This window comes from Sebastes fasciatus, chromosome 17 (assembly GCF_043250625.1).
Source record: "Sebastes fasciatus isolate fSebFas1 chromosome 17, fSebFas1.pri, whole genome shotgun sequence".
Taxonomy (NCBI): Eukaryota; Metazoa; Chordata; class Actinopteri; order Perciformes; family Sebastidae; genus Sebastes; species Sebastes fasciatus.
In genome coordinates, this window is record NC_133811.1 from 23,665,554 (window position 1) to 23,681,672 (window position 16,119).

General features: G+C 41.8%; 1 protein-coding gene across 1 annotated transcript; it reads right to left on the reverse strand.

Annotated features, from left to right (window-relative positions):
• Positions 1 to 515: 515 nt before the first annotated feature.
• On the reverse strand, positions 516 to 16,108 carry skic2 (SKI2 subunit of superkiller complex). The gene is made up of 29 exons (XM_074612852.1): positions 15,951 to 16,108; positions 15,457 to 15,575; positions 14,580 to 14,701; positions 13,763 to 13,880; positions 13,126 to 13,240; positions 12,923 to 12,997; positions 12,768 to 12,821; positions 12,510 to 12,673; positions 11,568 to 11,723; positions 11,249 to 11,394; positions 10,626 to 10,772; positions 10,447 to 10,531; positions 10,231 to 10,337; positions 9,956 to 10,102; positions 9,765 to 9,861; positions 9,463 to 9,675; positions 8,746 to 8,856; positions 8,527 to 8,638; positions 8,250 to 8,368; positions 7,545 to 7,676; positions 7,174 to 7,311; positions 6,963 to 7,067; positions 6,377 to 6,515; positions 6,115 to 6,241; positions 5,051 to 5,261; positions 4,103 to 4,213; positions 2,538 to 2,756; positions 1,795 to 1,935; positions 516 to 979 (listed from the first exon to the last, which is right to left on the reverse strand). Exons 1-29 carry the CDS (start codon positions 15,961 to 15,963, stop codon positions 779 to 781), a joined length of 3,744 nt encoding a protein of 1,247 aa, XP_074468953.1. The 5' UTR covers positions 15,964 to 16,108; the 3' UTR covers positions 516 to 778.
• Between the last annotated feature and the right edge of the window lie 11 nt (positions 16,109 to 16,119).

A 16,119-nucleotide genomic window follows, 5' to 3' on the forward strand; every position in this document is an offset into this window, starting at 1 on the left:
CTCTGTTCTTCACTCACATGTTGTTCTGGTTTGCATTGTGCTTGTAGCCAGCTAGAGACAGACAATTTTGGGAAAAGTGTCAACAAGTCTATTATAGCCTTTTTCCTAACAAGTGCCTTTAATTGTATTTAGTGTGATTCCTATGTCTGTAACCTGCTAAGTCTATTCATCTAGGCAAAAAATAATGTTTATTAAAATGTATGTAAAAAATACAACCTAAATAGTGCATTTAAACAAATCAGTAAGATAATGTAAAAGAAAGGTGAAAAACAGCTATAAAGTATCTTTAAACAGTAAATTAACTGTAAAATACTGTGAAATTAATAAAAAAAAAACTGTATTTTTTATTAACAGTACAAAGCTGTAAATTTCAGCGACAGTATAATAATGTTAATTTTACAGTAACATAAAGGCAACCCTGCTGCCAGTTCTTTACTGTTATTTTACTGGGAAATTCTTAACAGTGTGGATATGATGCAAACATCTATCATTTCATATCATTCTGCAGACAAACATCATGTTATACAGATTTTTTTTATTACTGTACAATAAATTACAATCCAGGTTTCATGATTTCTGTACTTTGGTCTGTTGGTTTAAAATCATTCCCTTTTTTTAATGGTCAGGAATTTGCATGTAAACATCAACATGTTTTTGTAGGCACATACAGCACTTGTTAGCTTTACCTCCCCCACACGGGTATATCTCTATCTTTCTCACACCTTTCACACACAAAGAGACATTCACCCTCCTCTTCCTCCTCCTCCTCCTCTTCCTCTCAGTGGGTGTAGAGGGAGGCGGTGAAGACGATGTCCCTGCGGATGGCCAGGGACGCCTTCTCCATCTTGCTCCCCAGGACGGAGTCACCCACGATGCGGGCGGCCTGTCGCACCATCTTCAGCACCTCGTCCAGCCGCTGGATGCAGCGAACCACCGTGCCCTCCTGGACGTCCGTTAGCTGGGCGATCTCTGCGAACGGCTGGAGGATGGGTGTTGGAGAGGGTGAGATAGGACATAGTGAGATGGTTTATGATGCAACACAAGCGGGAAAAAGAGTTGTGCAGATGAGGAGGTAAAGTTCTGTTTGAATGTGTCTTTACATTATGTAAAATCAAAGCATTTTAAAGAGGACCTATAATGCTTTTGTGCATGTAAAATGTCTGCAAGTAACAAAGCCCAAAGTCAATGCCAAAGGGAGTTACTCTCCCCCGCAGAAACACTGCTCCTGAACTGCCTGAAACGCCTTGCTTGAAGTCCTGCCTTTTCTTCCGTAACGTGGTGATGTCACCAAGTAACACACTTTGCATAATACCTGCCTAGCGGCCTAGTTTGGCACGCCCTCAGACAAAACTAGATAGAGTGGAGCTGGAGTGGAGTCCGAAGAGTTTGGTTAGGTTGACCAATCCTAACAGAGTGGGCCAGCTGACCAATCAGAGCAGACTGTGCAGGAGCTCAAACAGAGTGTTTCAGACAGAGGGTGGGAGGAGGTGCTGCAGCACAGCAAAGAACGACACTGAAGGTTGTTTTTACTCTTCTCCGGACTGGCTTCAGCAAGAGTTTGATTGACAGATGGTTCATCCATTCACCTGCCAAGTATTTTTTGAAAGAGCCTACCCTTTTCCAAACAGATTCCAATGATGACTTCTCAGATGGTTCTGTGTAACGTCTTGTTATGTAAAATCGATTGAGTGTCCCTTTAACATGCATTTTCTCTCATCCAGATACAGATTGCATGTTAATACCAGGTGTAAACTGGGTCAAAATCAAGTGCAACAACACGGAGCTAAACCTCACCATGCCTCTGGCCCAGCAGTACACCACCTCCGTCAGGCCAAACTTGAACTGTCCAACAAACTCCTCAGCTGTCTGTGGTATCCCACAATCCCTCTGCAGCTCCCCGATACGCTTTGCCACTGACAGCACCCGATCGATGCCCTGAAAGAAAAAGACAGAGATGCAGTGACAGAGTGAATGAGAGCGAGAGCGAGAGCGAGAGCGAGAGCGAGAGAGAGAGAGAGAGAGAGAGAGAGAGATGGGAGAACAAATGGGAAAGTCAAGCCTTAAAGACAGTGATTTTAGTTTTACAAGTGGCCCTTTAAATGCATCACTCTCTCGCTTCATGGTGATGTTCAAGAAATCTGTTTTACAAACCGTACCCTGACTCGTCTGCTCTCGTATCGCAGGTCTACAGAGCGCGGGTCATCACTAATTCAGGCCCTCATAAAGCTCTTTCATGTATCGGGGGGGGGGGAAGCGCGTTCACAACACACACTGACGCAGCAGAGGCGTTATTTGACAGAGACGGACGAGTGAATTAAAAAGCGAGAGAGTGACCGGGATGAGTCAGGTGAAGTGCCCTTATTGTCCTTTCTGCAGGGAGAGGATGTACGATGTGATAGTGAGAGCGAGTGTGTGTGAGTCACCCACGAAGGAGGCAAAGTCTGTACAGTATGTCAGTACACACACATCACGACTGTCACTTTAATATCTTGTATTTTTCATGAGATACAAGCGAGAGTAGACCACTTCCTCCTTACCTCCTGCAGCGTGTTGGTGATGTGCGGCTCCACCTGCGTTTTCTGCGTGAAGACCAAACAGGACAGCAGGGCGGCGCTCTCCTCGGGCGCCAGCGGGCTCAGGACGTTCTCGAACAGCAGCTCGGTCAGCAGCAGCTCGTGGCTAGTGATCTGACAGGCCACGCGGCCCTTCAGCTGCACCGCCCCGCCGCTTTCGACGTACTGGAGGGACTGCAGCACCTGAGGCAGAGCAGCGGGAGGGATAAACCTCTGAGACTGTTTGGATCGAGCTGCACTCAATTAAAATACTACTCCTCTTTGAAATGGCAAAAAAAAAACTTTGTACTTTGACTCAAATCCCATCAGACACATCGATTTGCTCAATTCACTCACAAAAAAACAACCATTTCTATCACGAACATATGGTCAAGTCACACAACAGCTTTTATCTATGCAGTCAATATCACAGGTTTATAGTCACACTGATGATCTAGGACACAGTTTCTCAATACTTGGTCCCTAAAAGTCTTAAATTCCCAGCAATTCTCTCTAGTCCACCACTTTGGTCTCTATCTCAACAAATATGAAATGGATTGCCATGAAATTTGGTGGAAAAACATTCATGGCTCCCAGAGGATAAATCCTAATGACTTTGGTGATCCTTCTGACTCTTCCTCTAGCGCCACCAGCAGGCTGACAATTTTGGTTTAAGAGAAATACCTTAACAGCTATTGGATGGATTGCCGTGGAATTTGGTTCCACATATTCATGTCCCCCCTTTACAGCGAATTGTGTCAAAATAATCAGTATGTTAGCATGGCTTTAGACTCTTATTTATATATAAGAAATATCTTAATATCTGTCTTAAATCTCCTGCAACTAGTACGCTAGCTAATGATAGGCTGGATGATTAATCGATGAGCTCCGGCTGGTGGGCGGTGCTTGGTATTTCCTCAACTGATCTCAACATGGCTGCCGGGTCACAAACTTTCTCATTTAACAGCTAAACAGTGCACTACAAGATGATTCTGGAAACATTTGAGGTGAGAAATAGGCATTGCAGTAACAGAATATTGATCATATTTGATCAGCGCTGCCTAGTTTGATTGTTTGATCGGAGTTTGTGAGTGATTGACAGCTGCTCAGAGACAGCAAGGCTCCAGCTCGGCTCTGATTGGTTGTTTTCCTCTGGTTTGCGAAATCTTGCAGATGCCATTAGGAGCACCAGAGGACACGGATGCACATGATTTTTTTCAGATTACCTGTCTCATTCTCATTCGTTTTATAAAAATAACTTTTTTTAAATTATATTTGCTCCATTTCTACCCACTGCTGCTTTAAGTAACTGATGCAGGACTTAGTTGTAATGTGTATTAAGGGTAAGCTAAAGGCCTAAATGCAAATATAAATGCTTTAAAATCTAACTGAAATGATAAAAAAAAAAAAACTCTCTCAGAGATATGACTCAAGTTAGAGTTTCAATTTAAAAAATAAAAATCCACTCTTTAGGACTGGAAAGTGAAAAGATAAAAGCGCCCTGACAGAAACAGGTCAGCACAGCGTCGAGTCAAACGTCTGATCCAAACCTTGATCCTCTGGTGGTATTCAGGCAGCAGAGACAGAGACTGGTCCGACACCAGGAACAGCAGCCGATCCAGCTCCTCCTGCACGCTCATCCTCTCCTCAACCCGAGCAAACTGAAACACACACACACACCGTGGTTAGTATACAACAGCAGGACTGCAGCACTTGACCTGATTTCAGTGCAAGAAAAAAGCCAAGAGAGGAAAACGTTGCCTATTGTACTCTCATTGACGGCACAGTCTCTTGGTGAACATGTTACATAAACCCACTGAGGCCAATTACTGTATACTAACAGCTTGCATTGTAGAGCACACTGCATTAACCGCCACTTTATAATACCCACAGTGCTTCATAAAGACACAAGAAAGTGTGACTCTACTGTGATGAGAGGAGACAGTGATACTGCAAGTAAGAGCTTGTTATCTTGCAAAGTAATGAGAGAGCTTTCGTGCGTGTGAGTGTGTGTGTGCGTGAGATGGCTCAAACGACACGCTGCACCCATGAGACGGCGATGAGCTGCAGCCATGAGCCTATATGGGTAATTATAGATACAGCCGGCTCTGATTCTCACATCTTATCTCCTCAACGAGGCTGCCGTGGAAGACGGGATACGCAGATACAAAAGCAGAAATCTTGTGGCGGAGTTTGATGTTATTATTGTTGAAACTAGAGGAGAAATGATGGAGGGGATAAAAGGAAAGCGATGCTGAAATGCAGAGCGAGAAATGAGAGGAGGCATCAAAAGGGGGCCAATTGTTAAGTGTCTTATGTAAGATGTTAATTAGCTGCATAAATATGCAACCGCTGCACAAAAAGAATATGATGTCTTTATTAAACACACAGTGAAATGAAACACTGGCCTCCTCCTTCATCTAGATCTCAAATATATAAATAACTCCCCAAAAACAGTGCTTTGTCAGTGGTTAAACACATTAATAACAAACACACACCTGCTCTGCGAACGTGGGCGAGTGGATGCAGTTGAACTCTCGGAGGCTGTCCTGCAGCACGCGGAGCCTCATGGAGTCCTCCACCACGTCGACGCTCTTCAGCTGGAGGTCGTTCACGGGGTCGAGGCTCGCCACGCCGCTGGGGTTGGCCTCGGCCAGTCGCAGGAGCTCCTGGGTTGCCGTGGAGATGGCTTGGCCGGGAGGGTCGAGTCTGAAGGACGAGAGGGGTGAAGGAGACGATGAAATAAGAGGAGAGCGAGAATGATAACCTGAGTGGTCTGATACAAAGACTCAAATTAACAGTTTAAGTTTTTATGATAAACATAATGGACAATAAAACATGAGTAATATACACAACACACTCCTACAAGGTAGAAAGAAAAAGCAAACACACATAATCCTTTGCTGTAATTATGTCCAGAAAATGGTCCTCACAAGGTACCAGTGTCTAAAGCACCATGTGACAACCATACAGGTGGAATTACTCTTTGGATTATTTTGCATATGGGCTGGCTTGTGTTTGTTGGACTTTAAAGACTTAAAGGTGCCCTGTAGTGTTTTCTTGTGAACAAACAAAAGTTATGTATACAGTCAGTGTTTCACACCAAAATGCATGTGCTGTGTTAATTTCCTCCCTTATAAAATGTCTGCAAAGCTTTTAATCAACATATTAAATCTGATATTGTTTACATCGATGTTTACTAGTCTTCTTCACTGCCTTCGTTGGAGCGTACTGTGTTTCTTGAGGCTTTACCGCCACCAACTGTCAGTCAGCAGAATAGCGTGAAACCATTGGTAGGGCATGAATCGTCTGTGTGCATGTTTGTCCTCATCCTCATCATGTGCGTGATACAAACAAAACAGGGATCCACAGGACGCCTTTAAATTAAGCTCCTATAATATGCAACGGAGGAGCAAAACGTTGAAGGTTAAATGAGTTTTTCAGGAGGTAATTATGGATTCAGGGCCTCCCTGAGAATACATATAACGTATAGTGTACAATGTTTATAGGTTTTAATACAGAGGCCAATCAGACCCCCAGGTTTTCCTAAATAAAGACACACCTGAACCGTGGCTGCTGCCTCTTGTTGTAGTTGTCGATGATCCTGTCTGGAATCACTTTGAGTGTTTTCACTGTGATGGCCGAGATTTCCTGAAGCTTCAACTTCTGCACCGTGTGGCTGCAAGGGCCTGACGAAAACAAAAAGGAACACGGGAAGCATCATACGTGCTTGTACTTCTATTACCCTCACTGATACTGATACTCTGATACTCTCTGTGAAAGTCTCAAAAAAAAGACTGAAATGTAAATGTCCGTCAACCGACCTTCAGGTATGAAGAGAGTGGTGTTGTAGAGGTGACGGAAAGCGTTGCTGTTGTTGTTTCCTTTTCCTTCCTCTTCCTCGTTGCCCTTTTCGCAGATGACGAGAGCAGTGAAGGTGCGATTCACAGAGACACTGGACACCTAGCACGGAGACGAGACGGGAGTTCAAGAGACGGACGTAGGTATCAGGAACACGACATGCAGGCCTCAACAACTCAACGTTTTATGCAGCCATCTTAGACTCAGTTTGAGTTAGCTGGCTAAATAAAGATTAAATAAATAAACTACTGATAGCTATAAGAAACTCTTCATTCAGAACAACAGTACTCCAGTTTATTTTACACCAGCTGAAGACAGTATGACAGAACATTAACTTTAAATGTTCCCCATCACATCACTAAATGCAATTTCAGGCTTGGATTCAGCACAGCGGGATCCTCTGCTACATATTTTCACTTTGCGGCATTTTAGAAAGCAATTAAGACAAGTACGTGTACAGTGTGATAGAGAGTGTTTATGTCTTTGTCTGCTGCCACTCTTCAAGACACCATTAAAAACACACACACACACACACACACACACACGTACCTGTAGGATAACTCCCAGGGCGTTGAGATGCTGCTTGTTGTTCACCACCACAACTCGACCTACAGACAGAGCTTTCAGCCCGTTGACAGACTCCACAATAGCGCGCTGAAACCAGAGACAGCAGGGAGGAAATGTAGCAACCAGCAGATTAAAACTGTAAGAGTTTGATCTTTGTTGTGTACACTGTATATATACGTATGTATGTGTTTACCTGGAGGGCCTCAGTGGTGGTTCGCAGCTCCGTCACGGTGTGGTAGTAAGGCAACATGTCGGACAGCTGGCCCTCTGTGTCCAGAGGAGGCAGAGAAGAGACCATCTGCTTCAGCTGGGTGATCCTCTTCTCCTGAGCCTACAGCAGGAGGAAGAGGAGAAGAAGAGAGAAAAGAGGAAACAGAGAGCCTTCATAACACATTTGTCGTTTTTTGTTGTGACTCAGGGAAGACGGAAGAGGACCTTCATTGAAATCATGAATATGCGTTAACGCATTATTATCGTGTTAACTTTAACAGCCCTATTACCTACCTTATGTGTACAGTATAGCATTTATAATCCACCCTGTTGTGTTTTGCAGTTGTGCGTTACCTGAGTGTCCCTGTGGTTTTCAGAAAAGCTCCTCCTCATCATGTCGGTCACGCGGAGGGCTTCGACTCGCAGCAGGTTGAGGATCATCGTGTAGGTCAGTCTGAACTGGGACTGGAGGGTGGTGGGTTTACCCTGAGACAGACGAAGAGGACGGTGTCAATAAATAGAAAAGTCAGTACACAACTAAAACTCCTCTGAAACCATTTCCAGGTTCAATTTATTGTTGGTTTTGGTCTTTTCATGGGATTTATTGACAAGAAAAAAAATACTGAAAATCAACCAGACTTGCAATTTAAATTTCCTGCTGTGCAATGCTAGGTATAATAAAAAGCTACTAAATTCCCTTTTTATTACCATTTAAAACAATGTTTGCCAGTGATGATAAGGGAAAGAAATGAGCAGTAGCTGTATTTTAGATAAGCTCCTATTAGAGATGAAGGAGAATTGTTTCAGTTGAAGAGCACGTTGAATTTAAAACATTCCTCTCCAAGTGAAGGTGAGAAAAATAAAATAGCCCACTCAACTGTGCTATTAAATGTTAAATGAATAACTCGGCGTGCAACACCTTCCTTGAAACACGGCCAAAACAAACAGGAGGCTCTGCTTTAAGGGATTATACATATCTTGACCTGCAGAAGGAGATTTAATACCACACCGGATGATATAGAAACTATAATGTGGCAGGTGGATGTTGAGGAGCCTCACCAGCATCATGACATGCAGATCTGCCATCTCGTGAACTCCGGCTTTGCACAGGATGATGACTGTGCCTGTGGCGTCCAGGCCTCTCCTGCCTGCTCTGCCCGCCATCTGAATATACTCACCTGAAAAGTACAAAAACATAAAAGAGGTATCAGAAACGCTGCTGTTTTTTTCCCTCAATGCCGATTCATCCTCGGAGATGAAAGAGCATAATAAATGTTGGCTCAGATGAAAGAGAGGCGACGCAGACGAGACAAGAGAACGCAGAGCAAAACCGAACCTGGCAGCAGATTTCTAAAGCCGGTCCCGTCGTGTTTCCTGATGCTGTCGAACACCACGGTCCTGGCGGGCATGTTCACCCCCATCGCAAACGTCTCGGTGGCAAACAGCACCTGAGAGATGTAGGAGGATTGTTTTAAACGAGCAGATAAAAAAAAGTGCCGGTATGTGATTTCTTCTCTCCTTCCTGCTCTTGTTTTAATGAACCGGTCTGACTCACCTTTACGAGGCCTCGTGAGAAGAGCATCTCAATGACCTCCTTCAGAATTGGCAGGATTCCGCTATGATGGACTGCTATTCCCCTCTTCAACAGGTCCCTCATGACCAAGATCTAAACACGACATACATGACATAACATAAGTGTTAGCATCACATGTTGTAGTTGACTTTATTGTTAATACAGCATTAAGCAGGGGTGGGACCAAGTCATGGTTTTGCAAGTCACAAGTTAAGTCTCAAGTCTTTGCACTTAAGTCCCAAGTCCTAAACTTTTGAGTTTCGAGTCCTAAACAAGTCCTAATTTGTGCTCTTCACCAAAATGTAATGCCATTTCAACAACAGTGTAACTGGCGCTCAGTAACGCAACGTTAGTTCTCCATAGTTTTCTCTTCTGTCGGATTGGTTCAAACTAAGTGGATCTGGGGAGTTAAGTGTAAGATAATCAAATGCAATTTCCAATAATATTCACCAAAAATAAAGAGTCCGAGTTCAACAAAAAAAACAAAAAAACAACACATTCAGCAATAAACAACAAAAGATAGAAATACAGTTTGTTCAGTTTTTTTCCATCACAAGTAAATCTTCTTCCCAAAACAAATCAATAAAGAATCCGCTGCCTGAGGCAAATGATCATTAAATATTAATAATTTAAAAAAATAAATGAATTATCCCTTCATAATAAAAGCCTGAGGAGAGAAAAATCTTTCTCATTCGTTACCTGAGGCAGCTGCCGGTCTCCTCCCCGGAGGCGGCTCAAGCTCTTCTGGAAGAAAGAGTGGATCTCGGCCTTCTCTACGGAGGTGGTCATGTCCATGGAGTCCAGCGAGCGGGCGTTGTCGTCGCACCGCGTCCGAGAGAAGGTGAACGCGACCACCGGCGTCTGATGCCGCTGGGACAGGAAGTGCAGGAGAGTGAGCCACACCGATCGGTCCTGGAGGGGAAAAAAAACGCAGAGAGGGATGAGAACATGAAGCAAGAAGATGTTGTTGTTGTTGGTGATAACTCAAGGAAAGGAATTACCTGACTAGCTGTGGTGTTGTGAGAAGTACTTTTCGTGCCAAATGATTGGGCGTGTTTGCTGGTGCGCTCCTTCTTGGCGTCGACGGCTGCGTAATACCTGAACAACAAACACAACATCCTTTATGAGAAACAGCTTACCAGACTAAAACAACAACCATCTACTGATATAACACAAAACTTCCTTCTCATACCCTTTAGTGAGGAAGTTTCCTGTAGCGTCCACCAGCAGGAACATCTCTTTCTGAGTCTTGGTGCTGTTTCCAGTGTACAGATAATGCTCCAAAGGAACAGGTCTCTTCATTGTGCTGATCACGTAAATATGCTTCTTCTTTATACGACTAGGGAAAACAAGATTGATTTGGGGAAAGTGTTCAAAAGATACAAAAATGCAATCAATATCAAAAGCTCTAGAGGCTCTAATTTTGACAAATTTGTCAAATGCTCTCTTAATATTGAGTGCACCTACCCGATCCACTCGCTAAACTCCAGAGCGTTTGGCACTGTGGCGCTGAGGAGAATGATGCTGACGTGATCGGGAAGCATAATCAGAACCTCCTCCCACACAACCCCTCTCTGTGGAAAAAAACAAAGGGATGGGAAAAGAGGTGAGGAAAACTTTTGACTTCAACAGTAAAAATCAATCAAACGAAAGACACAGAGAGCAGCCGGGGTCGCTTCTGACCTCGGCGTCGTTGATGTAGTGGACCTCATCAAAGATCACCCACTCCAAGTCTCTGATGACCTCTGAGCCGTTGTAAAGCATGGATCTGAAAGAGAGCGAGAGCAAGAAATCTAAAAAGCTCTTTTGATTTTTATTAAAAACCACGGATGTACTATCTATAACAAAACAGCCCCGGGTACCGGAGGATCTCAGTCGTCATGATGAGACATGAAGATTCAGGACTGATCTGGACGTCGCCCGTCAGGAGTCCAACGTCTCCGAAGGTGGATTTAAAGTCTCTGAACTTCTGATTGGACAGGGCTTTGATGGGAGAGGTGTAGATGGTCCTATCAAAACACCAGATTAGAAAGAGGATCAGAATATGATTTGCACACACAGAAAATCTATAAAATAAACTCAAAAGAGTATAAAAATGCTGATACTGTTAATATACTTGGGAGTCCTACTTAATATATACTTCATTCCTCACTGTTAAAGGAACAGTGTGTAACATTTCAGGGGATCTATTAGCAGAAATGGAATATAATAGACATGACTATGTTTTAATTAGAGTGTAATCACCTGAAACTAAGAATTGTTGTCTTTTCGTTAGTTTAGAATGAACCCTTCATACCTACATAGAAATTCTCCAAGCTCTTTATCTCACTAGTCCTTTTCAAATCATCCAGTAAACACTTCAAACACAAACTGCCCTCTTCAACTCTTACAGTAGGAGTGTTTAGCTCACCACATGTCTGTGCACCCACACACACACACACACAGTGAGGGCAGAGGAAATTGATTTGTGCCAACGAATACACACCTTGTCATGTGTTTCTGCGAGAGGGCGATGGCGTATTCGGCCACCACTGTTTTGCCAGCTGATGTGTGCGCGGCTACAAACACCGAGTCGTGAGCCTCCAGTCGCAGCACACCCTGTTTCTGGAAGACGTCCAACTCAAACGGCCACTGGAGCAGAGAGACAGATGAGTTATCACAGGACGCTCAGCAGATTTTAATGTGATGATTCATCACAGAGAAACACAGAGGGCAACAAATAAATGCAGAGTGATGTTTTGAAGATTGCATATAGACAAAGAAAGATATCATATTTTTAACTGGATGACTTCTAGAAGACCAACCTTGATAGCTGGGTTGGGGATGCGTTTGTAGAAATCATCGCAGGGTGAAGTTATGTTGACAGGGATGGCCCATTTCTTATTTTCCTCTGGGTTCACTTTTGGCTTTGATTTCTCATCTTTTCCTTTCTCCGAGGGAGTCGAGGATGACACAACATCCTGCAGACAGAGGAGGAGGACCAGATTTCAATGCAGTTAGGGTTTAGCCAGAGGCAGAGTTGGAATTTAGGTTGCATCTATTACAGTACTACTGCGGTAACACTTTTATCTCATCATGCAAAAATCCAACAATAAACGTTAACTGTACATATTCTGATTCATCTGATCATTTTAAGTAAAAAATACACTACAAATAAAACTTGTCAAACTGTAAACTGCATCTTTAAATTTTGATTAATCCACACAGATTCTAGCCAGTACTCTGTATTAGTTTGTTTTCATGGACTATATCTTCATCTCTTTCTTTTTCTTTGGTGCATTTATGACCTAATGTCACCTTTGCACCTTACATTTAATGACAACAAAAAAGTCATGACTCAGCCACCAGCAATCCTCCATGTGGCCACATCATCTCTTTTCAAAACTGTTCAATTTAAGAAACATAACACTCAACTGAACTTCAATTTTTCTACATTTCTACAGTGACATCATACCGAAGGACTAATGTACAGCATCACCCTGAAGGGGTTTATTTCACAACAATGACCCGCTAGCTGTACATTATCCCGCTTTTTACACGGCTACCTGCTGAAGAAATCAATAATTCGACACAAAAACTGTCAAACTATCAAACTAAAGATGACTGTGTGAACTGCTGCTGTGATGTGATCGCAAATAAAGGGGAAAAAATTAAATAAAAGTAAAAAATAAATAAGTAAAAGAAGAAATGTAACTATTCCCATCTTGATAATCATGTCAGAGGAGAAACCAAACAAGCTGCCGCACCTTGACGCCCAGGTCTTCCAGGCTGTTTGTTCTGGGTAGTTTGGGAGCTTCCTCACTTCCTTTGCCTTCCTCCTTCTCCTCTGCCTCAGGCTGCAAGTCAGTGATGTCATCCAATGTGGACAGGAGGGACATGAGGTTGACCTCTGCCTTTGCTATCTTGGCATCTTCAGGATACAAATAAAAAAAAAAATATATATTAATTCTCTTATAATCCCTGTAGGATTTATTTTTTTCGCATAGTAAAGTATGATATCAAACCTTTGTCAGTGAAGTCCATCCCAGCTTTAAGTCCAGGTGGAACTCTGAGTAAATCTACGAGAGAAAAATGACAAATTCAACCACAAAGAGCTGAAATAACAACAAAAGTCTCACCATTATTTTACAACACTGCTCGTCAAAATATAAAAAATCACCATTCTCAAAGTCTACGTCCTCCTCCAGCTCAGATTTCGTCTTGATCTGGTCCAGAGTGAGCTCCTCCATTCCTCCTGTGAAGATCACCATGGCAACAAATATTTAGAAAAACAAAGTGAAAACACCTCACTTGAAAACTAAACATCTCAACTAAAGGGACGACATTACTGAAGGGAAAATGCTTTGAATGAATCTATCTCACCGGGGCGGAACGGGTAGTTGGTGGTGCTTCCTCGAAGGCTCTCTGACGGAGGTCCGGGCTGGCGTTGTAGTGACAGCGAGTTCTTTGCAGAGAGGCCAGTGTTCTCCAGTAACACCTAGAGATTAAATTAAGACAGAACAGACACAAGAAGTAGCTGAATTAACCTTTACTCTGTTTAAAGTAACACAACGGGCGCTTTCTCTTGACTTGACAGGATGGATGGAAGAGAATACAGTTTTTAAAACAGGATGGTATTATTTCCATTATTTAATTATTATTATTATATTAGTTGTTTGGTCTATAAAATATCAGAAAATAGTCAAACTTGCTCACCACAATTTACCAAAGTGCATGTTTACATATTGAAATTCCATTTTGTCATCTAACAGACAGTCCAAAACTCAAAGATATTCACTTTGCTAACATGGATAAGAAAAAAAAGCAGCAAATAATCACATGTGAGAGGCTGGAGCAAGTTCGGAATTTTTGCTTAACAAATTACTAAAACCTAACTTGATGCAGATTAATATTCTGTCCATCGACTACTTTTTTCAGCTCTAGATGACATTATTCTTTATAAACAGTTAAACTAATAACGGTACAGTGGGAGGAGAGGGCCTGTGTGTTTGTGAGCTACCTCTGTGAAGTCCAGCAGCATCCCGGTGGTTGGATCTCTGATAACAGAGAGACCGGAGTGAAGTGCAGACGGAGTGCAGTTGATTAGAGAGTCGACCTTAACTTCTCTCTGAGTCACCCTGGTGAAGACGACAACACAACAGTTATTACATCTTCTACAGATACATATAGTTGTTTCTATGAAACAAACTGAATGACTCAGATCAAACAGTAATATCTGATTTTAAACCATTCTCGTAATTTGATGAAAATCTTCACTTTATCTCCTTGTATTGGTTATAACTGAGTTATTTGTTGTTTTAACACCAGATACTGTATGTTTTTGTTTTTTTAAAACATCTGTTGTATTTGTCTTGCAGCTAATAACTTTCATCTCCTCTACTTTCATAATCAAATTGATTCTATGAGGTATAGCATTACATTTTTAAGGCTAAAGTTGTGAAGATGAAAAAGTTATTTAGTAATGATCATATCTTATTCTTCTTTCCGTCTAATTTTAATATTTATTGTTTCTGAAAAAGCGGGGAATTCAAATCATTAAAAGGGGTTAATGTATTCTATCATTTGCTATTTGCTAATGAATCTTAGAATACTGACACACGCTCCTTACATATTTGCCACTGGTTCACAAAATTATAGTTTTATCAAATGGGTAAAAAAAATCAATTATACACTGTAAATTACAGTATATGCACATTACATTGTCTATAAAATCAAGTAACCTGCACCGTCTCTGAAGCACATAATGGTGCGTATTCTCAAAATACTATTAATTATTTAAACAGTCAAGGAATGAGATTGTTTACAGGAATACGTACTCGAGAAACTTCTGGAAGGCAAAGTCTGTGTCGTGTATAGGAAGCCAGGCAGCGTCCCGTAAAAACTGTTTCTCTACTTCTGTCTCCAAGCTGAGGCTGGCGGGAGGAAGTCCATGGGGGAGCTTTGGTGGTGAGACAAGTTTAGATCAGGTATTCAGATACTGTTAGTGAGACAGCAGATGCTAATCCATGTAACCGTTAAATCCCAGGTGTGATTCCTGTATCCCAAATTAATTAATGTAATTTTTCCCCCATGATTATTGCCAACTATCTACTTAACTAAAGTCTACCTGTTCAAAAGTATCTTATTCATCTATCTATCTACAAAATGACACAAAAATAATAAAATTCAAACCAAATTTGCAAACACATTTATTTATAACCACAAAGGTATGGACACATTTTGGTTACTTTATTTGTATTAATAATTATAATAATAATAATAATAATAATAAAAAGAAGAAGAAGAAGAAGAAGAAGAAGAAGAAGAAGAAGTTAAATGTAACTGATAGTAACATTTAATTAAAAAAAATAACAATACAAAAATGAAAAAAAAAGCAGTGTATGTGAATGACATCAGCTGACAGGAAGTAAACATGGACCGATGGTGTTGCTTAGCGACGCAATTCCGTTGCAATTCCGTTGAAATGCACTACAACGGAGCGTTTAAGACAGAGGGTGAATACAGGTATATTCAGGCTGACAGTATGAGGAAAATAAAGTTGTTTTTTTAACATTACAGCATATAAACATATTCTAGTAGAAACACAAAATACAAGTATGAACCTGAAAATGAGCACGATATGGGACCTTTAAAGTAAGTGCATCAAATGAAATGTACACACTAGTCCTCCTCCTGCTGCTGCTGCATACTCACTGTGCTCTGTGGAGGTAAAGGCTGGTCAGGTAAGGGGTGTGTGATGAGCTCAAACCTGCCAGAGCATCCCATCTCCAGCAGGGACAGCGGTAGCTCCATGGGGACCGCGGGGGGCACATCTGCACAGAGAAAACAACACAAAGAGCATGAATGGACTAAACAAACAAACACAATAAGGCTAATAATGCAGGGGGGCTGCAGCCAGGAAGATGCACCCAATGCACGCTAATGCAAACTCTTTGATTGTCTGTATGCATTCAAGAATAATAGACATTAAATACAGCTATTAGGTGAATAGCTAAATATAAGATATATCTATATATAAGCCATGAGGCTGCTGAATGGAGCACTGACTGACAGCTATATTAGCCACATCATCATCATCATCATCACACAATCTACACTCAGAGAGCGCTGTTAGCAAGATGAACCATGTTTCAATATAAATATAACTATGCAAGCTGACTATATACATTAAATAAACCACAACATACTTATTCTGTCCATGTCTCTACTCCCAACAGTGAAAGATAAAAGTTGCCACCAACTAGTTCCTCATGTCGCACCGGAAGTTGTTAAGATTGATAAGCGGAAGTTGCTGCTAAACTAAGCTAGCTGCGATATAAAAAATAAAAATAAAAAAAAATAAATAAACCGTAAACG